This window comes from Panthera uncia (assembly GCF_023721935.1).
Source record: "Panthera uncia isolate 11264 chromosome E2 unlocalized genomic scaffold, Puncia_PCG_1.0 HiC_scaffold_20, whole genome shotgun sequence".
NCBI classification, from domain to species: domain Eukaryota; kingdom Metazoa; phylum Chordata; class Mammalia; order Carnivora; family Felidae; genus Panthera; species Panthera uncia.
The window spans coordinates 14,069,870-14,089,291 of record NW_026057589.1 but is presented as its reverse complement, the minus strand read 5'-3'; the positions used below and the strand labels follow the sequence as shown (position 1 = coordinate 14,089,291).

Below are 19,422 nucleotides of genomic sequence, written 5' to 3'. Positions count from 1 at the left end.
TTTCTCTTCATGTTCATGCTTTTTAAAAGACGTCTTGTTTCTTTCTGACCGGAGAAGTTCTAAATGCCTGTTGGGGAAAATGTAAAATTACAGAAACCTAAAGAAAATAAGTTGTCTGTAAATGTAGAAGTTATCACGATTGGCATTCTGGCACACATCTTTCTAATCTTTTGTAGTCTAACTTTTTCATTATCATAAACAACACTTCTATGAACCTTGTGTATAAATCCTTCTTGCCAGTTTATTTCCTTAAGTTAGATGCTAGAAAGGAATTACTAATTCAGAAAGCTTATGGCCGTTCTTAAGGATTTAAATTCATCTTGCCAAACCGCATCCTGGAAAGAATGCACTAATTTATAGTCCCAGCAGCAGAGACTTCTTTTAGATCCCAGCACGGATTATAGGAGGTCAGAATTTTTTTTCAGATGCCTGGACTCTGTTGTTATCTGGGGGGGGGGGGGGGGGGACGGGCTGCTTTACTTTTTGAAATTTATCTTGTATTTACCCGGACTTGCTACCAAGCCTGTGCCTCTGGGATGAGACTAGAACAGGGAAGGGACGGGAGGAGGGGGCAGCCAGCTCTGGGCTTAGGTCCTAAGGGCCACCTGGCGTCTCGGCCCCTCCCAGCTGGGCTACTGGCTGGGGAGGCTGCGCTGTCCGCTTGGCATCAGGACGCCTTGGACTTGGCTTACTTAGGTCTGAGGCTGGGGGCTTGGGAAAGCGGCTTGGATTCCAAGTCACTTCGCTTCGAGGATGCCACAGAGAGCGAGGAGGGGCAAGATTACGATTTGATTTCCCTCGCCAGGGCCTTTTGTGCTCCCCGGAGGCTTCGCTCTCCGCGACCGGAGCGGGAGACAACTCTTTCGGTCAGTTAGTCGGGTGAAGAGGGTGAGCGCCAGCGCCCTTTGACATCCTCCCGCTGCCCCCGGGGCCCACCTGCGCCCGCCCTCACCCCGCCCTCCGGCGCCCGCCCCCGCCCCCGGGCGGCCGCCCCTCCCCCGAAGTGGGGAGGGTAGTGGGAGCAGGGGGCCAACCGGCTCCTTCCTTCCTTCCGTCCCTCCCGCCCCGGCTCCCGCCCGCCGGCTCCGGGACCGCAGCCACGTCTGAAAGCGCCTCATTGTGCGCGTTCTTCTCGGGCAGCGGGCGACTGCACTGGCGGCGCGGGGCGCAGGGCGCGGGGGGCGCGGCGCCCGGCACGGGTGGGGGGCTCCGGGCAGGGGCGCCCCAGTCCGCGTCTTGTCGTTGCCCCACGACTGCCCCGCACGCACACCCCCTGTTCTTAAGACGCCTCTCCGTTTCCAGGACACGCCTGCCCCGTTTCCAGCTTCCCCCCGCCTGAGCTCGCCAGGTGCCTCCAATATCGAGGCATCTGCTGCCCCCGCGCCCATGCCTCTCGGAGCCTTCTCCCCGGGGTCACTGCGTGCCCCTTAAGAGCCTTGGGAGCCTGCGGGGCACATCAGCTCCCGAGGAGTCTCCCGGTGAAGACACAGCCGGCCGTGGACTGGAACTAGGAAGAGGCGAGGTCAAGGAGCCCCTGCCGAGCCTCAGGAGAGAGGTGTCCGCCTCCCGCCGCGCCAGCTCGGGCAGGGACGCCAGCTTCGGGGTACGTTGGTTCGGCCTGTCTCCGCGCAGGATGCCCCCAAACCGGGGCATTGATCTTGCAGCCGAGGAGTCGGGTCTGGGGAGAAGAGCTGAGGGTGGTGGTTCTAACCGAAGGTGGAGAGGGCATTGCAGCCCCAGACGCTGGTTTCACGGTGTCTTCCCGGGGCTTCAGCTGCACCGGAGATCGCTACTGGGGATCCCTAATCTCTTAAAACGGGTGTTGCCAAGGGCTTTAATCCAGAAAGCTTTTTCCACGGAACTCTTTTGAGAAAAAGCAGCTTGGTGAGTGAATTGAGAACCATATGCAGCTGACCTTGGAGCCTGGAGGCCTCTGTTGGGGCTGCTGGATCTTGGCCTCAGCGGAGGTGCCTGGCCAATGTTAACTCTCTTTTCGGTACCCTCTTGCGCCGGAGGCATGAGGATGGGAAGACTGAGGCCTAGAGAGCAGGAAGGACTTGGCTTCCCTGAGGCCCAGAGTGAGTTGCCAAGTACCAGAGGTAATGAGAATAGTGCCTGGCTGCTTCAGCCCGCTAAGGGTTGGCTGTGTTGAGGGCTCTACGGTTCCATTGACTCCTCTCCATCGAGTGTGGTAGGGGCTGTCGCCGGCGTCCTTTGCAAAGGAGCCAGAGGAGGAAGCGCCCAGACGTTAGGAGTGCACTGCCCCAAGTCACACACCTCACTGGTGCAGAGGCAGAATTTGAACCCAGTCCGGCTTTCAGAAGCCAGTCTTGTAGCCACTATTCACCGTTGTTTTGCGGTACATGTTCTGACCCTGCCTGGGCTTGCCACATTCTGTTCCCAGGGTCACCTGAACCAGATCAGGCTGTTGTCCTTGAGTTTTCCTTATGAAAAGGCTTTCGCTCGGATTCATAGAATATAGTTGTCACCCAGGATTTGGAAGATTTCTGAGCAAATACTAGTGTACTGTGTGACAGACCTTGTTCTAAGTTCTTTATAAATATTAACTCATTCACTTTTCACATCGAGCCCTGACTTGGGTTATATTATTTCCCCCATTTATTTTTATTTTATTTAAAAAATTTTTAATGTTTATTTATTCGTGAGAGAGAGAGAGAGAGAATATGCAAGTGGGGGAGGGGCAGAGAGAGAGGGAGACACAGAATCTGAAGCAGGCTCCAGGCTCCGAGCTGTCCCCACAGACCCCCGTTGCTGCGCTTGAACTCCACAAACTCATGAGATCATGACGTGAGCCGAAGTTGGATGCTTAAGCTACTGAGCCACCCAGGCTGCCTGAGTTTTGCTTTTTTAACGCTTATTTTATTTTTGAGAGAGAAAGAGAGACAGAGAGATGGAGCGCTAGCTGGGGAGCGGCACACAAAGGGAGACACGGAATTTCAAGCAGGCTCCAGGCTCTGAGCTGTCAGCACAGAGCCCAGATGTAGGGCTCAAACTCAAGAACTGTGAGATCATGACCTGAGCCAAAGTTGGATACTTAACTGACTGAGCCCCCCGGCACTCCCATTTTTTTTTTTCTTTTTTTAAGTGAGCTCTAGGGGTGTCTGGGTGGTTCAGCCCATTGAGCATCAGATTCTTGATTTTGGCTCAGGTCATGATCCCAGGGTTATGGGCTAGAGCCCAGCATGGAGCCTGCTTAAGATTCTCATTTTCTCTCTCTCCGCCTCTGTCACTCTCCCCCGCTCATGCATGCTCTCTTGCTTGCTCGCTCTCTCTCTCTCTCTCTCTCTAAAACAAAATAAACAAAAACCTTTTAAAGTAAGCTCTAGGCCCAACATGGGGCTTGAACTCATGACCCTGAGATCAAGTCGCATGCTCTACCCACTGAACCAGGCAGGTGAATTTCCCCCGTCTTACAGATTCAACAACAACAACAGGCACAGAGAGATTAAGTATCTTGTCCAAGGTCACCCAGTAAAAGATCAAATGGAGTTCATCAGCCACTGTGCCAGCACTGCTCCCTGTCATGAGACAGAATCCTGCTTCTGGTCTAGTAAGGGGACATAGGTACAGAAATGCATGAACAAGAGTATTCTGCACAGTGATAGCAGCATTAACGGTGATTTCTCAGTATCGCCTAATACTCAGGCAAGGTGAAATTTCTCTCATTGCCTCAAAGATATCTTCTTGCACTTGGCTTGTTTGAATCAGAATCCAAACAACATCTACACACTGCATTTGGCTATTCCATGTTTTCTTCTAAAACAGCCCTTTCCTTTTTTTTTTTTCTTATGTGATTGAATTCTAAGAATGATTTGCTTTTCAAAAATAACAAATCAATCAAAATAAAATGTTAAAAAAATAAGCCAGAGAACTTTCCAGATTATCCCTGTAATAAGAGGGCTCTGTCAACACCTGGGGGAACACAGGAGAATGTTCTCAAGGTGCATTCCCTACCCCCCCTCCCCTGCATGAGTTATTTCAGAAAAGAGGTGGGAGTCCCCAGACTTCAGGTCTCCCCAGCTGTAAGGTTCTATGATTAGGTCCAGCGCAAAATGCATTTTGAGGATCCCCAAAGTTCAGAGCCAGAGAAAGGTGTTATGTGTTACCTGCTAATCTGCTCTGAAATGCCCCCTGGGGTGGCTCTGAGCCAGGGGGACTTGAGGCTCCTTTCCTAGACAATTTGATTTCATTTCCCAATAGATTCCTGCAGGCAAACCTGTTTCCTCCAGCAGCATCTGGACTGTGTGACTCCAGCTTCCTTGCCTCTGGCTGATGCCACGAAGCTGCTCATTAGGGCTGGCAGAGAGCAGATGTGGCCAGGGCTTGGGGCCAGGAATGTCTCCTGCCACAGCCTGACCCAGTCCACAGCCCTGAGGCTGAGGGCGGGGTTAGGGATCTTCACTCCTTGTAGCCTCTGGGAGGTAGTTCTCCGTCCTTGCCCCCGTCCTACTCTGGCCAGCTGGTACTCGGGTCAGCCAGGGGACTGATCTGCCGCACTCCTCGTCCTGCAGCGAAAGCTGGAGCAGGCAAGCTCCACCCGTGCCCATGCCTCCTTTAACCAAGTTTATGAGTTTACGATTACCAAAGTGATACAAGTCTGTCGTAGACCACCTGGAAAACGCAGCAAAAGCACTAACAAGAAAAAAATTACTTGTTATCTGGCCACAGAACGTAACTACTATTCAGCACACATCGTTCCAACTTTCTTTCTATGCATTTTTGTGTATTTTTTTAATAAAAGCTCTATTGAGATACAATTCACTTACCCTAAAGTTCACCCTTTTATGGTGCACAATTCACTGATGCAACAGTATACACATGTTGTGTGTTAATCACCTCGGGGTTTATCCATGTTGTAGCATGTATCAATATTTCATTCCTGGGGTGCCCAGGTGGCTCAATCGGTTAAGCGTCCGAGTTCAGCTCGGGTCATGAGCTCACGGTTCATAGGTTTCAGCCCCCACGTCTGGCTCTGTGCTGGCCGTTCAGAGCCTGGATCCTCCTTGGGATTCTGTGCCTCCCTCTCTCCCTGCTCCTCCCCCACTCACACTCTGTGTGTGTCTCTCTCTCAAAAATAAATAAACGTTAAAAAAAAAACTTTATTCCTTTTCATTGCCAGATAACACTCAATTACAGTTGACTCTTGAATGTGGGTTTAAACTGTGTGAGTCCACTTATATGCAGATTTTTTTCAATAAACACACTGTGGTAGTATAAATGTATTTCTCTTCCTTAAGATTTTCTCAGTAGCATTTTCTTTTCTCTAGCTTACTTTAATACATATAATATGCAAAATAGGTGACTGTTCGTGTTAAGGCTTCCAGTCAGCAGTAGGTTGTTTGTAGCTAAGTTTTCCGGGAGCCAGAAGTTACACATGGGGGTGGGGGGTGGTGGTGGTGCCTGGGTGGCTCAGTCGGTTAAGCATCCGGCTCTTGATGTCAGCTCCGGTCTTGATCTCGGGCTTGTGAGTTCAGGCCCCACCTTGGGGTCCATGCTGGGTATGATACTACTTAAAAAAAGTTGCACATGGATTTTCGACTGTGTAGAGGTTGATGCCCCAACTTCCACATTCACCAAGGGGAAGCTGTGTATGGATGTACCACACATTTTGTTTATCCGTTTATCGGTTGATAGGTATTTGGGATGTTTCCACTTGGGGGCCATTATGAATAATGCTACTATGAAAGGTGATGAGCACATTTTTGTGTGGACATGTGTTTTCAGTCTTCTTGGATACGTATTTTATTTTATTTAAATGTTTATTTATTTATTTTTGGAGAGACATTGCAAGCAGGGGAAGGACAAAGAGAGAGAGAGAGATTGAGAATCCCAAGCGGGCTCCTCACTGATGCAGGGCTCTATCCGACAAACCATGAGATCGTGACCTGAGTCGAAATAAAGACTCAGATGCTCAACCACCTGAGCCACCCAGGCACCCCTGGATATATATGTATTTTAGAGTGGCGTCTCTGCACCACGTGGTAACCCTGTGTTTAACCTCTCGAGGAACTGCCTGTTTCCTGCAACACCTGTACCACTTTGCACCCCCCAGCGGTGTCCACGGCTTCCGGTTTCCCCACCTTCTCACTAACGCTGCTGATCTACCTTTTTGGTTCTAGCCATCCTAGTGGATGGCGAGTGATATCTCATTGTAGTTCTGATTGCCATTTCCCAAGCGACTAAAAGTATCAAGCATCTTTTCATGCGCTTGTAGGTAATTTGTATATCTTTGGAGAAATGTCTACTCAAATCTTTTGCCCATTTTTATGTTGGCTTCTGCGTCTTCTGTTATTGAGTTGTAAGAGCTCTTTGTATATTCTGGCTCCCATACATATGATTTGCGAGGATTTTCTCCCATCCGGGGCTGTCCTTTCACTTTCTTGATGAAGTCCTTTGATACTGGTGTATTTTTAACATCCTCGTATGTGTTGGTACTTGTGGTTTTTCCACTCGAAGTTATGTAGTTAAGAGCTCTAAAGTTAGGTGGTGAGGACTTAAATTCTGACTCCACTGCTGTGTGGGTCCTTTAGGCAAATTCTTAATCTTTCTAAACTTCACTTCCCTGATCTGTAAAACAGGGAGGGGTATCAGGTCCACTGCATAGGTTTGTTGTAAGGATTAAATCAGAAGATGGGCGCAAAACTCTTGGCACATAGGAAGCCCTCAATGGATGGTATTTACTGGTGCTCCGTGTTTCCAGCCCACTGTAAACATTCATCTTCCTCCTCTCTCTCCTTTTCTCCCTTGCCTCCCCCCCCCTTTTTTTTTCCCTCTTTTTCCCTCCTTTTCAGCCTTCTTTGTAACAGATGCCCCGGGCTCCATTAGAGCTGGCTTGCCCCCCAGGGGTGGCCCTTGATGCCAAGAGTCCGCTGATCCCTCATCTGGGATCTGTTTTCTGTAGCCTTTGGGATTCCTGAACAGGGATGGCCTCCAGCTGATGCCAAACTGAGAGAAAGCTGAGCCCTGGATTTGTACTTAGTATTACATTTCACTCCCTTAGATGCGTTGCCAGGGCTGGGAAGGGCTGATGACAGGACATGCTGCGGAGTCAAGGGCACGCAGAGCTGGGGTGCAGGTGAGGGTTTCCCAGAGAGCTGGATTCCTGGGCTCCAGGTCACCCCCCTCCTGTGGCACACCGTCCTGCCCTCAGGTTTCCCCTTGGCAAGTCAGGTAGAACAATAGCTCCTTCCTGTGTCTCCAAGGCCAAGAAACAGTCAGGGATATTTAGAAGATACTGTCACTTAAAAAAATTTTTTTTAATGTTTATTTTTGAGAGAGAGAGAGACAGAGCATGAGTGGGGGAGGGACAGAGAGACACCCCCCCCCCCACACACACACACACAGAATCCGAAGCAGGCTCCAGGCTCTGAGCTGTCAGCACAGAGCCCGACGTGGAGCTCAAACTCACAGACCATGAGATCATGACCTGAGCCGAAGTCGGACACTTAATCGACTGAGCCACCCAGGCACCTCTGAAGATACTGCCGCTTTAAAATGCTCAGGAGGACACTGCAGAGCCTGCTTGGGACTCTCTCTCTCTCTCTCTCTCTCTCTCTCTCTCTCTCTTTCTCTGCCCCTCCTCTGCTTGTGCTCTCACTCTCAAAATAAATAATTAAACTTAAACGCTCAGCAGGAAGAAATATGGGACACGTGGGGGAGTTCCTCCCTTTGGATTTGGATCATAGAGTGTCTGACTTAAGTTAGGCAAATCTTTATTAATATCATCTACTCTTTAGTCTTTGGGACATTCCCTGACATGACACTTACTGCCTTATTCAGTCGGGATTCTGAACTTTTTAATGAAATATAACATACATACAGAAAAGAGCATAAAAATACAGCTTGATGGGGTGCCTGGGAGGCTCAGTTGGTTAAGCGTCCGGCTTCAGCTCCGGTCATGATCTTATGGTCTGTGAGTTCGAGCCCCGCATCGGGCTCTGTGCTGACAGCTCAGAGCCTGGAGCCTGCTTCGGATTCTGTGTCTCCCTCTCTCTCTGCCCCTCCTCTGCTCACACTCTTTCTGTCTCTCAAAAATTAGTAAACATTAAAAAAATTGTTTTTAAATACAGCTTAATGACTTCCCACAAATCAAACACGCTCAGGTACTTAGCACCTCATCAAGAAACACGGCATGACGGGCCTCCAAAAGCTCTGTCCAGGCTTCCTGAGGGTTCGGCCCACACCCCACCCCACCCCACCCACAGGACCCACTTTCCAGTCAAAATGCTTGGTTGTAAATGGCAGAAATCGAACTCGCATTGGCTTGGCTAAAAAAGGGGGTATTTTCCCCCACCGAGAAGTCCACGGGTGAATCTCGCCCAGCTGGATCCGGGTGCTCACGGCTCAGACTTTTTTTTTCTCTGCTCACTTCTCTTCTGTGTTGGCTTTATACCCAGGCAGCGTCCCTCTCCCCTGCAGAGCTACAAAACTCCTGGGATTGGACTTGGGGCAAATGTCCATTCCTAAGCCTGTCGCTTGGTCGGGGGATGACGTGCGGAACATACAGATGAACGAGGCTTGGTGCACATGACTCCCTACGAACTGGGAAGTGGGCGGCCGGCTCCACGCAAACCACGTGCACTTTGCGTGAGTGAGGGGTGGCTCCCCAGAGAAAAATCTAGAGGCTGTTAGCAGAATAAGGAGGAACAAGTACGGAGTGGACCCAAGGAAACTCTGTCTCGTGCACTCGTCCACACTGATGCCTGGGAACAGACAGTCGTGAGAAAACGCAGTGGCAAGGAGGCGGGGGCAAAGTGTCACTCAGGGCAGAGTGGTACCTGGCTTGAGAGAGGCACAGGTGAGGTGTCTTCAGAGGAAGCGGGATGGGCACTCGCAGCAGAGAAGAGAGGAACATGGAGTGTTGCCTCCAGGTCACCTGACCTATAGGATGCTGGGTCGGAAGTATGGGAAGTGAGTCTGGAAAGCTGAAGGTTGCTGCACAGGGGAACGACACGATGAAATATACGGCATAGACGGCGGATTCTGTCTCCCTCTCCCTCTCTCTGCCCCTCCCCTGCTCACACACTCTCAATCTCTCAAAAAGAAATTAAAACATTAAAATAAAAAAAAAGGTAATTTCTACCTTCCAGGAGTGTTGGGAGGATGCAGTTCACTCATGAAAATTAAGTCCTTGTCCTGGTACCTTTCGGACCCGTTCTTAACTTTGAACCCTGAGGTCACTGGGTGTGCTACACACAAGGCTCCTTATCAGGAAATCTCCCACAGGACCTGGTCTTCCCTGGGCTCCCGAATGGGGTAGGGTGTGTCAGTCCCCTTCCTAGTTCTCGAGTTCCAGTAATAAGATCAGATATCAGCTCCGGTATTGTGTGAGTCACTTAAGAAAATGTCTGGTTTCCCTGGAGTACATCGGCCTGTGGTTGAGACCCTCCCTAGCCAGAAAAGGGCTGGGCTGGCCAGGGCAGCTGTGTTTGGGCCAGACCTCAGGGTCCTTTGCTCCGCAGGGATCCCCCAGGATATGGGAGAGGCCAGCTGCTTGGGGTCAGAAAATGCCAGGAGCTTAGAGACGGAAGTCCTGGGTCGGGGTCCCCCTTCCCCTACTATCTCTCCAAGCCTTGGGTCCTTCACCTAAGAAGTTGAGATCACAGTGTCTACCAAAGGGGCCATTGAGTCAAAACAGCATCTAGCACTCGTATGTCAGCAAATGCAAGTTGAGTTCCCTTCCTCTCCTGTGCCCTGTTCTCGTGGAGAAGCACATCTTTGAGAGGAGATAACACGTGCAGGGCAGGAAGGCGGCTGCTCTCCTTATGTTCCGGGAGTGAGCGTAGGGTCCGGGACTCGGGAGACAGCGTCGGAGTCAGCAGATGTCAGGTCCGTTGGGTGTCCTCCACCCACTCCTGCAGCCTCTGAATAAGTGGGACCAGCTCACGATTTAGACCCAGCTTCTCCCGGTGGTGATATGGCTGGGGGGTGGGGTGGCTTAGTGGGGAGCAAATACTGTGGAAGCAAGGAGGAGACTTCCAGGCTCCTCCTTCCAAAGCAGCTCATCTTTGAGACCTCGAGCTGTGCGAGCTTGGCTCAGGGTTCCTTTCACTGTGAGGGACAAGGGTGACATTCTTAAGATCCACCACAGGACCCAGGAGTGGCTGGGGACTAGAGGTAGGCTCGGGAGATGCCGGGATTCCAAATGTAGGTGACCTCAGGGTGTCTCATCTGGGTGGAGAAGTCATCTGCCCCAGGGCTCCTAGCTGCTAAGTGGCACCAGAGGGCTCAGTGCCAGCCCTCCCTTCTCCATCCAGCAGGAGAGACCACCCGTTCGCACCCATTTGGAAAAATGTACCCTGCCCCTGGTCTGTGCCCAGCTCCAGGCGGGGGCTGGGCAGCTCTGTTCCCACCTGCAGGGACCTTTCGGTCAGTACGGGAAGGCAAAACCCTCCCCCTGTGCCGGGTTATCTCCTCCGGTGAGACGCTGACCCAGCCTCCCTCCTGCTTCCTCAGGCCCTGAAGAACCCGCGGACGTCTTCCATGGATTTGTGATTGAGGTGGGCAGCTCTCCCAGCGGCCCTGGACTACCGTGAGTAACCTCAGCATGGAGGCAAACCGTGGCCAGGGGCCTGACTGCTGTCACCTCCTCCTTCCCTGGTTCTGCCCCACCTCCCCCTCAACTGCTTTCTTCTGCACATTCACGCAGCTCCAGAAGGGTACCTTCCCTCTGGAGTCCCAGCATCCCGCAGCACTCTACTCCCTGTAGGTGGCAACAGTTGGTGTTCTTTGTCTCTGTCATTTGTTTGTTTACTTTTAATAACAAAAGCTGTAGCTGCGTGTTTAAAAGAAGTCAAACAACACAGACGCGCCCTGTGTGGAAAGTGCAAGTTGCATGTTATGGGATTTGCTACATGCCCTGCCCCCATGCTCATTCCATTACTCCAGTGCCAGTATCAATCCCCTTTTTACAGATGGGTAAACTGAGTCACAGGCAGATTAAGTGTTTGGTCCGAGATCACAGGCTAAGAAGTGGCTGAACCTGGGGAGGGAGCCAAATCACTCATCAAGCTGTTTAGCTAAACAGCCTAAAATTGTCCCCCAAAAAGGAATTCTTAAGCAAAAGGTGGAGATTCTGTTTTTAAAAAAGAGAGAGAGAGAGAGAAAGAAAGAAGGAGGGAGGGAGGGAAGGAGGAAGGGGGAAGGAAGAAAGAAGGGAAGAAAGAAAGAGGAGTAAGGCAGAGAGAGAGAGGGAGAGAAAGGCAGGGGAGGGGAGGAAGTAAGGACGAACATACATTTCCCGCAGTAGTCTGCAACTGGCCTTTGCTCTGCAGGGTCTAGATCATGGCTGATGTCTTAAAGTCCTGTTGCCGGGGGAGCGCCCAACGAGACGGCTGTAGTCCAGGGAGGCCCCCACAGGTCGGGGGGTCCAGACCCGGGGCCCGCTCTCTGCAAGCACCCGTTGGGAGTTGGGCTGCGGCGCGGCTAGCGGGCCGCGGTCCCCAACGGCTGCACTCTCCTCCCGCAGGCCCCCGGCCGGCGGCATGTGGCTGCCGCGCATCTCCAGCACGGCCGTGACCGTGCTCCTGCTGGCGCAGACCGCCATCCTGCTTTTCCTGGTCTCCTGGCCCAGGCCGCCGTCCCCGGTGGGCGGCAAAGAGCGGGTGCACGTGCTGGTGCTGTCCTCGTGGCGCTCGGGCTCGTCTTTCGTGGGCCAGCTCTTCAGCCAGCACCCCGACGTCTTCTACCTGATGGAGCCCGCGTGGCACGTGTGGACCACCCTGTCGCAGGGCAGCGCGCCGGCGCTGCACATGGCCGTGCGCGACCTGGTGCGCTCCGTCTTCCTGTGCGACATGGACGTGTTCGACGCCTACCTGCCGTGGCGCCGCAACCTGTCGGACCTCTTCCAGTTCGCGGTGAGCCGCGCGCTGTGCTCGCCGCCGGCCTGCACCGCCTTCCCGCGCGGCGCCATCAGCAGCGACACGGTGTGCAAGCCGCTGTGCGGGCGGCGGCCCTTCGGCGTGGCGCAGGAGGCCTGCCGCTCCTACAGCCACGTGGTGCTCAAGGAGGTGCGCTTCTTCAACCTGCAGGTGCTCTACCCGCTGCTCAACGACCCCGCGCTCAACCTGCGCATCGTGCACCTGGTGCGGGACCCGCGGGCCGTGCTGCGCTCCCGCGAGCAGACGGCCAAGGCGCTGGCGCGCGACAACGGCATCGTGCTGGGCACCAATGGCACCTGGGTGGAGTCCGACCCCGGCCTGCGCGTGGTGCGCGAGGTGTGTCGCAGCCACGTGCGCATCGCCGAGGCCGCCACCAGCAAGCCGCCGCCCTTCCTGCGCGGCCGCTACCGCCTGGTGCGCTTTGAGGATCTGGCGCGGGCGCCGCTGCCCGAGATCCGCGAGCTCTACGACTTCGCGGGCCTGAGCCTCACGCCGCAGCTCGAGGCCTGGATCCACAACAGCACGCACGGGTCCGGGCCCGGCGCCCGCCGCGAGGCCTTCAAGACCTCATCCAGGAACGCGCTCAACGTCTCCCAGGCCTGGCGCCTCGCGCTGCCCTTCGCCAAGATCCGCCGCGTGCAGGAGCTGTGCGCCGGCGCGCTGCAGCTGCTGGGCTACCGGGCCGTGGCCTCCGAGGCCGAGCAGCGCGACCTCTCCGTGGACCTGGTGCAGCCGCTCGGCACTAGCAGCTTCAGCTGGGCGTCGTCCACCGCGGCGCACCCCCGACCTTAGCGCAGGCCCCCCAGGCTGTGGCGGCGGGGGAGGGAGCCGGTCACGCAGCGCCCAGGCTGCTAGTGGAGGGGCCCGGAGTTGGGGAGTCTTCCTCCGTAGTAGGAATGGATTGAGTCCCCGAAACTCCATGCTTCTTTCTTCTTGCTTTTCCTTCGAGTCCTCCTTGGGAGCTGGGTTCCCGTCGGGTGCACGCTTCACGGAAAGCAAAACTGTGTCCACGCTTCCTGTGGGCACCGCGAATAAGTTCAGACCACTCGGCTGCTACTCGAGTGCTTTCTTCCTAAGTCTCTTTTCCTTTTGGATGCATCATCCGACAGCTGACAAGGGGGTCCCGGCCCTACCTGGGGGTAGAGGGGGCGCTGCGGTGAGCTGGCCCCTCAAGTCCAGCCCCTCCCCCCCACACCCCAGACTTGTTGCCCCCAGGTCCCACCACCACACTCTATCAGAGCTGTTGGCATTTATATTGCTTGTTTCTTTCAGCAAGAAATCAGACAAGATGCCTCTTATCTTGTGGTCTCCCTCTAGCCTCTCTCTGCCCATCCTCCCAGGAGCCCACATACCCCCATCACCTGCCCTGACAGTAAAGGTCCCACCCACAGAAATAAAAAATTAATGAATCTGTGTGATACTGGAGTTTACAGTCTGTGAAGTTTGACGGGCAGAACACAAAACTGAAGGGACTTGTCCCAGGTGGCACCATGAGGAGGATGGAGGCAGGAGGAGGGTTTTGCTCTGAGGCTACAGCGGGAGGTCGAGGGGTGGATGAGGCTTGCAGAGACCTGTCACTTTTACGAAAGAAGGGCAGATTCTCCCGTTTTACTCGCACTAGGGAAGACCAAGCAGCCATGGCTGGGGCCACAGCTGCGGGCTACAGGAAGCGATGAGCTGACAGAGCCCAGAGTGCAGCAGCTAGAGAGCCTGCTGGATGAGGCTGGTGGGAGGCCTCGGGAGGCCTGGGCAGCAAGCCAGGCAGAGCATGTGGCAAAGCAAGAAGTTGGCATCAGGATCAGTGCCTGGAGGGCAGGTCACAGGGCGACTGTAACCAGATAAATCTGGCCAGGAGACTGGAAGGAAAAAGCCTGCGGGGTGATTGTCTTCCCTTGGTCCTCCCAGGCCAGGCCCTAGACGAGCAGAATACCATTCCTGCCTGCAAGCCACAACACCTGGCTTCGGCTGCAGAGACTTATTAAAGGGATGCTGGGTGTCCAGACGGCTTAGTCCTGAGCTTAGCAAATGAAAATGAGAGTTAGCAAGCACCCAGTAAGTGTTTAAAAGGAAAAGGGGGGGGGGCGGGGCGGAGCTCACAGACCCTCTGGGAAGAACAGGGCAGCAGATTTGAGCGCACACAAACTTTGGGGCACAGTGTTGGTGTGGGCCTGACAGTTGCCAGAACTTGTGTGCCCGTCACCTCTGGAGATAATGGAGCTGCCCTCACTGTGTGACCTCACACTGTGTGCCCTCACTGTGTGACCTCACACAACATTTGTGTGCCCTCAAATGTTGCCGTCATTTGCCAGAAGGGGTTCTGGAGGCCGCTAGCTTCTTTTTCTCCGCCCAGGTATGGCCTTGGATTGATGGGACCTTGACTGTGGACCCCTATCCTTGCTGCAAAGCAGGCAGGCAAGAGGGAATCTGGCATTTTCTACGTCTTTTCTGGCAGGGAGTAGAGACATATTGACCTTGAAGCTGAAGCTTCAGGACCCCTCACTTAAGGAGCCGTCAAGCTGTAGAAGCTTCAGGCCTCATAAAACCTCCATCTGCTCCTTCACAGTAACATGGGGAAGGTATTTAAACCCCCACATTTGTTAATGGGGATTCTGCAACTTCGAAAGGCTCAGGTCACGTAGCTTAATATACAGGACAGACCTCGGGGCGCCTGGGTGGCTCGGTTGGTTGAGTGCATCCGACTCTTGATTTCACTTCAGGTCATGATCTCATGGTCTTGGGATCAAGCCCTGCATCGGACTCTGTGCTGGGAGTGGAACTTCCTTAAGATTCTGTGTGTGTGTGTGTGTCCCTCTGCCACTCTCCCCTTTTCGTGCTCTCTTTATCTATCTATCTATCTATCTATCTATCTATCTATCTATTGGATATTCGATAGATAGGAGAGAGCTCAAACTCGCATTTCTGACTTCAATGCTTACAGTTCTAACAAACTGAACTGGGATGCAGTAAAGGACCCCACTACCAGCCTGGAGAGCCAGATCATTCCCCTGGTAATGACATAGGTCTCTAGGTGTTAGGGAGCCATCCAGGCATTTGGCTGCAAACATCTCAAGGACCTGAGTGTTGAAGGGTATGGTAGGCAGTGGGCTGGGGCATCGGGGCCCCTACTATTGGCCCCTTTTCTCCCTGCCTGCCCCTCCCTGTCCTCTGCCCTGTGCTGGCCACTGGGGATAAAAGTAGCCTGCTGGCCCTGCCTGGAAGGATCACAGTGCCAAGTGGAGGTGTCAGCCTAGGAATGGTCCTGGACAATGTGGTATGTTCAGGCAAAGAGGGATGAGCAAGATGTTCATGGTACCAGAGGCCAAGAATAGGGAGATACTGATCCCTCGTGGGGCCCAGGAAGGCTTTGGGATGGCTCAGAGCCCAGCCTGATAGTGGCCTCACACAAGTTTCATTTGCCCTTGCTCCGGTCGCAGACCGTATGGATGGCCACCATTAATGGTCTTTGCTCTGTGATTCATCCATTCTGGATGTACACCCCAGATCCCAGAAAGGGGATGACTGGCTCCCAGACCTGGCTCCCTGCATATAGTGTACTCTGGGCAAGCCTCTGGGTGAATGTATATATGCCCGGTGTACCTGGTTCTAAGCAAGGCTGGGGGTGAACCCAGATCAGGTTTCCGGACAAGGACAGGCAGTACCCAGTTGAGTGTTTCAATGAGTCAGGACAGTTCAGACCCTGGAGACATAGTGAGGGGACAGAGCAGTCACAGACCTTGCTCTCGTCGGGAATACAGACCCAAAGTAAATAGTTCCGCAGATAAACCTGCAAACATAAATGTCAATTGTGCTCTAAGAAGAAATAATAAGAATGGGGAGAGGATGACCTACTTTAGTATGGGAAGTCAGGAGGACCTCTTTGAAGAGGAAACACTGATTCGAATAAATGAAGGAAGAATGGGAGCTCATCAAGCATAGAATGAAGAAAAGGAGCCAGATTAAAGACAGGGATTCGTCCCCTTGGAATCAAGTTTCCTTGACAAAATTAAAAAGTCACTCGTGGGTCCAGGCTCATGAGATTAGAGAAGTCCCCAGGAGGTGACCAAGTTTTTGTGTCTATAGTGCAGATTCCTAGAAGTCGAACTGTTGGATCAAGAAGCATTTGTGTCTTAAATGTGAAACTACCAAATTACTTCAAAAATGGAGTACTAACTTAAAGTCTCTGGAATGGTGTCGAGAATGCCCTTATCTTCCTCTCCTACTGACCACCCCCCCCCATCACCTGTAAAGGGGTAAGTCAGTCATTTTCATTTTTACCTACCCAATGGAATATTATCCAGTGATAAAAAGAAATGAGCGATCAAGCCATGAAAAGACACAGAGGAAACCGAAATGCCCATTACTAAATGAAAAAAGCCAATGAAGAAGTTGCCTGCTATATGATTCCAACTAATATGACATTCTGGAAAAGGCAGAACTATGAAGACAGTAAAAATATCAGTGGCTGCCAGGGGTTGGGCATGGGGAAGGGAGGGATGAATGGATGAAGCATAGGGTTTAGGGTCAGTGAAAATACTCTCTGTGATACTATAACTATGGGTATATGTCATTATATATTTGTCTAAACCTGTAGAATGTACAACACTAATAGCAAACTCTAAGGTACACTATAGACTTTCGGTGATTCTGACGTATGCATGTAGGTTCATCCTTGGTCACAAATGTACCACTCTGGTGAGTGATATTGATCATGGGAGAGGCTACCAATGTGTGAGGGCAGGATGTATATGGGAAACCTCTGTACTTCTCCCTCAATTTTGTTATAAACCTAAAACTGCTCTAAAAATGTTAAGTCTTTAGAAAAAAGAAAAAAAACTGGACCAGAAACACTGGTAGCCTCAGGAGGGAGTGGGAGTCTGCTGAAATGAGAGGGTTTGGCCAACGACACAGAGACTGAAGCAACCACTGCAGAGTGGACTTTGAATTTTCCTGGGGCGGCAGGTCATTCTGCCAATCATGCTTTCTCCCTTGGGGTAAGATTGGAGAACCTGGCTGGCCCTGCAGTCCTGGTGCCATTCTGATCCGAGTCTTCAAGTCCGCCACACCTCCATTTGTTTGTTCAACACACATTATGAAGTGAGCAGTAACCAGCACAAAAGTAGGAAAGAATCACCAGTATTAGGAATGTGTGGGCATAGGGGGGGTGAGTTGCAATTTTTAGTAGGGTGATCAGCGTAGGTCTTGTTGAGAAAGTGACATGTGAGCAAAGTCTTAAAGGAAGTGAGGCAGTTAATTAAGGGGTAACGATAGGTAGAATGTCCCAGAGGAGGAAAGGGACAATACAAAACTCCCAAGGAGGGAACCCATTTGGCATATTGGGAGAACAGCAAGAGGCTAGTGGGTCTGGTCTGGGAGGCCAGAGGAAGAGAGCTAGGAGATGAGAACGCAAGAGAGAGGGAGTCAGATCATGTAGGACTTTGTAGGCCTTGGTGAGGACTTTGGCTTTTCCTTGGAATGAGATGGTGTCCAAGGCCACTCTTGCTCTGTGGTCCTCCTCAAATAACTGTGCATATAATATTATATATGTATGTAACATGTCAGATATTTTTAAAATAATAGATCATTGCACTGCCTATGTTAATATCCTTAATTAGTGTATTGGCTAGTCTTGCAAGTTTCTCAACTGGATCAAGTCAATCGCACTGTGGCCTTCTTCTGTAACTTCGATTTTCCCCTCACCTTTTTATTCCACAGACTCATCATGTTGTTGCTTGCAGCTTTAAGTAACTTATTTCAATGACTGAATAGTATTTTATTGAAAATTATATCACAATTTTGTTAACTCATTCTCGTCTTGATGGACGTCCAGCTTGTTTTCAGCTGTTCGCTGTTACCACGCTACTAGGAACCATCTTGTATGAGCCTCCTGGTGCCAACGCTAGAGGATATTCATCTGGGAGCGAACTTGCTGGATCGTGAGACTCTTCATTCGACATTTTTCCAAAATGGTTGTCAACTTGCTGCTCAGGAGTTCAGTTGCTCTACGATGTCACCAACAACTGCCATTCTCAAGACTTCAAATTTTTTGGCTATTGGGTGGTTGATAAATGATCTCATCGTGACTTCATTTTGGGTTTCACTGATAAATAATGAGGTTAAGCATCTTTTCCTATTTTTGTTGGCAATTTGTGTTTTCTCTTTGATGAGGTACTTATTCAGTTCTTTTGTCCCTTTGTCATTTTCTTACCTGAGTTTCGGGAGTGCTTTATAGATCCTGGATACTACTCCTTTGCTGCTTACAAAAATATCGCAAATATCTTTTCCCAGTTTGTGGTTTGTCTTTTTGCTGTTTTTATGATAACACTTGAATAACACGTTCTTTTTTTTTTTTTTTTTTGATTTTTTAATGTTTATTTATTTTTGAGCGAGAGAGATACAGAGTGCGAGCAGGGTAGGGGCAGAGAGAGAGAGACGTACACAGAATCCGAAGCAGGCTCCAGGCTCCGAGCTGTCAGCACAGAGCCTGATGCCGGGCCCGAACTCTTGAGCGGTGAGATCATGACCTGAGCTGAAGTTGGACACCCAACCGACTGGGCCACCCAGGCGCCCCCACAAGTTCTTAATTTAAAACAAATTTATCAATCCTTTCCTTTATAATCTTTGATTTTTCTATCTAGTTTAAGAGCTCCTTCACTACTGTGAGGTCATAGCTACATTCAACTTTGTCTTCTACAAGTTTTATAGTTCTGCATCTCTCTGTAAGTGAAACAAGTGAGATGGTTGGTAGAGTTCTAAAAAGGAAACAAGCGAAAAATCTAGTTGCTTCCTAATTTTCTTGCAGGCTTGTGTCTCCTGGACTTTGTATTGCCTTTCAGGGTTTTTTTTTTTTTTCTCATTAAGAGAAGAAAGAGGAACTTTCTTCACCCTGCCATTAAAAATTTGAGCTTCTTAACCATTTAGTCCATAGCTTGAGGTCAATTCCACTATTTTTCCTAGGACACTCTTCTTTCTGTTCTAATCTGGGTAGGTGGCTGCTAGGACTTAGGCACAGAAGTCAGTCTGACACTCCAGGTTAAATCCATGGTTTCTTGTTTTGCACATCTTTCTCTTTCTCGGTCATCACTCCTTAACTTTGCCAGAGGACATATTCAGCTTCCTTAGAAAGGGCACATATGGGGTGCCTGGGTGGCTCAGTCGGTTAAGCGCTGGACTTTGGCTGAGGTGACGATCCCCCCGGTTCATGGGGCTGAGCCCTGAATTGGGCTCTGTGCTGACAGCTGAGCCTGGAGCCTGCTTTGGTTTCTGTGTCTCCCTCTCTCTCTGCCCCTCCGCCTGCCTTGCCCTCTGTCTCTGTCTCAAAAATAAACATTAAAAAATTAAAAAAATTTTAACGTTTATTTATTTTTGAAAGACAGAGAGAGACAGTGTGAGCAGGGGAGGGGCAGAGAAAGAGGGAGACAGAGAATCTGAAGCAGGTTCCAGGCTCTGAGCTGTCAGCGCAGAGACTGACGTGGGGCTTGAACTCATGAACCTTGAGATCATGACCTGAGCCGAAGCCCACACT

At 51.4% G+C, this 19,422-nt stretch overlaps 1 protein-coding gene across 1 annotated transcript; it reads left to right on the top strand.

The window, feature by feature from the left end:
- The first annotated feature begins 1,484 nt into the window (after positions 1–1,484).
- LOC125916402 (carbohydrate sulfotransferase 6) lies at positions 1,485–13,320 on the top strand. Its single transcript, XM_049622581.1, has 3 exons — positions 1,485–1,603; positions 10,477–10,552; positions 11,489–13,320. The coding sequence occupies exon 3, from the start codon at positions 11,505–11,507 to the stop codon at positions 12,690–12,692; it is 1,188 nt and encodes a 395-aa protein (XP_049478538.1). The 5' UTR covers positions 1,485–1,603; positions 10,477–10,552; positions 11,489–11,504; the 3' UTR covers positions 12,693–13,320.
- Positions 13,321–19,422: the final 6,102 nt, after the last annotated feature.

What these genes read in the sequence shown, in the direction of transcription:
- LOC125916402 (XM_049622581.1), top strand. Translation starts at nt 11,505, where the DNA reads ATGTGGCTGCCGCGCATCTCCAGCACGGCCGTGACCGTGCTCCTGCTG.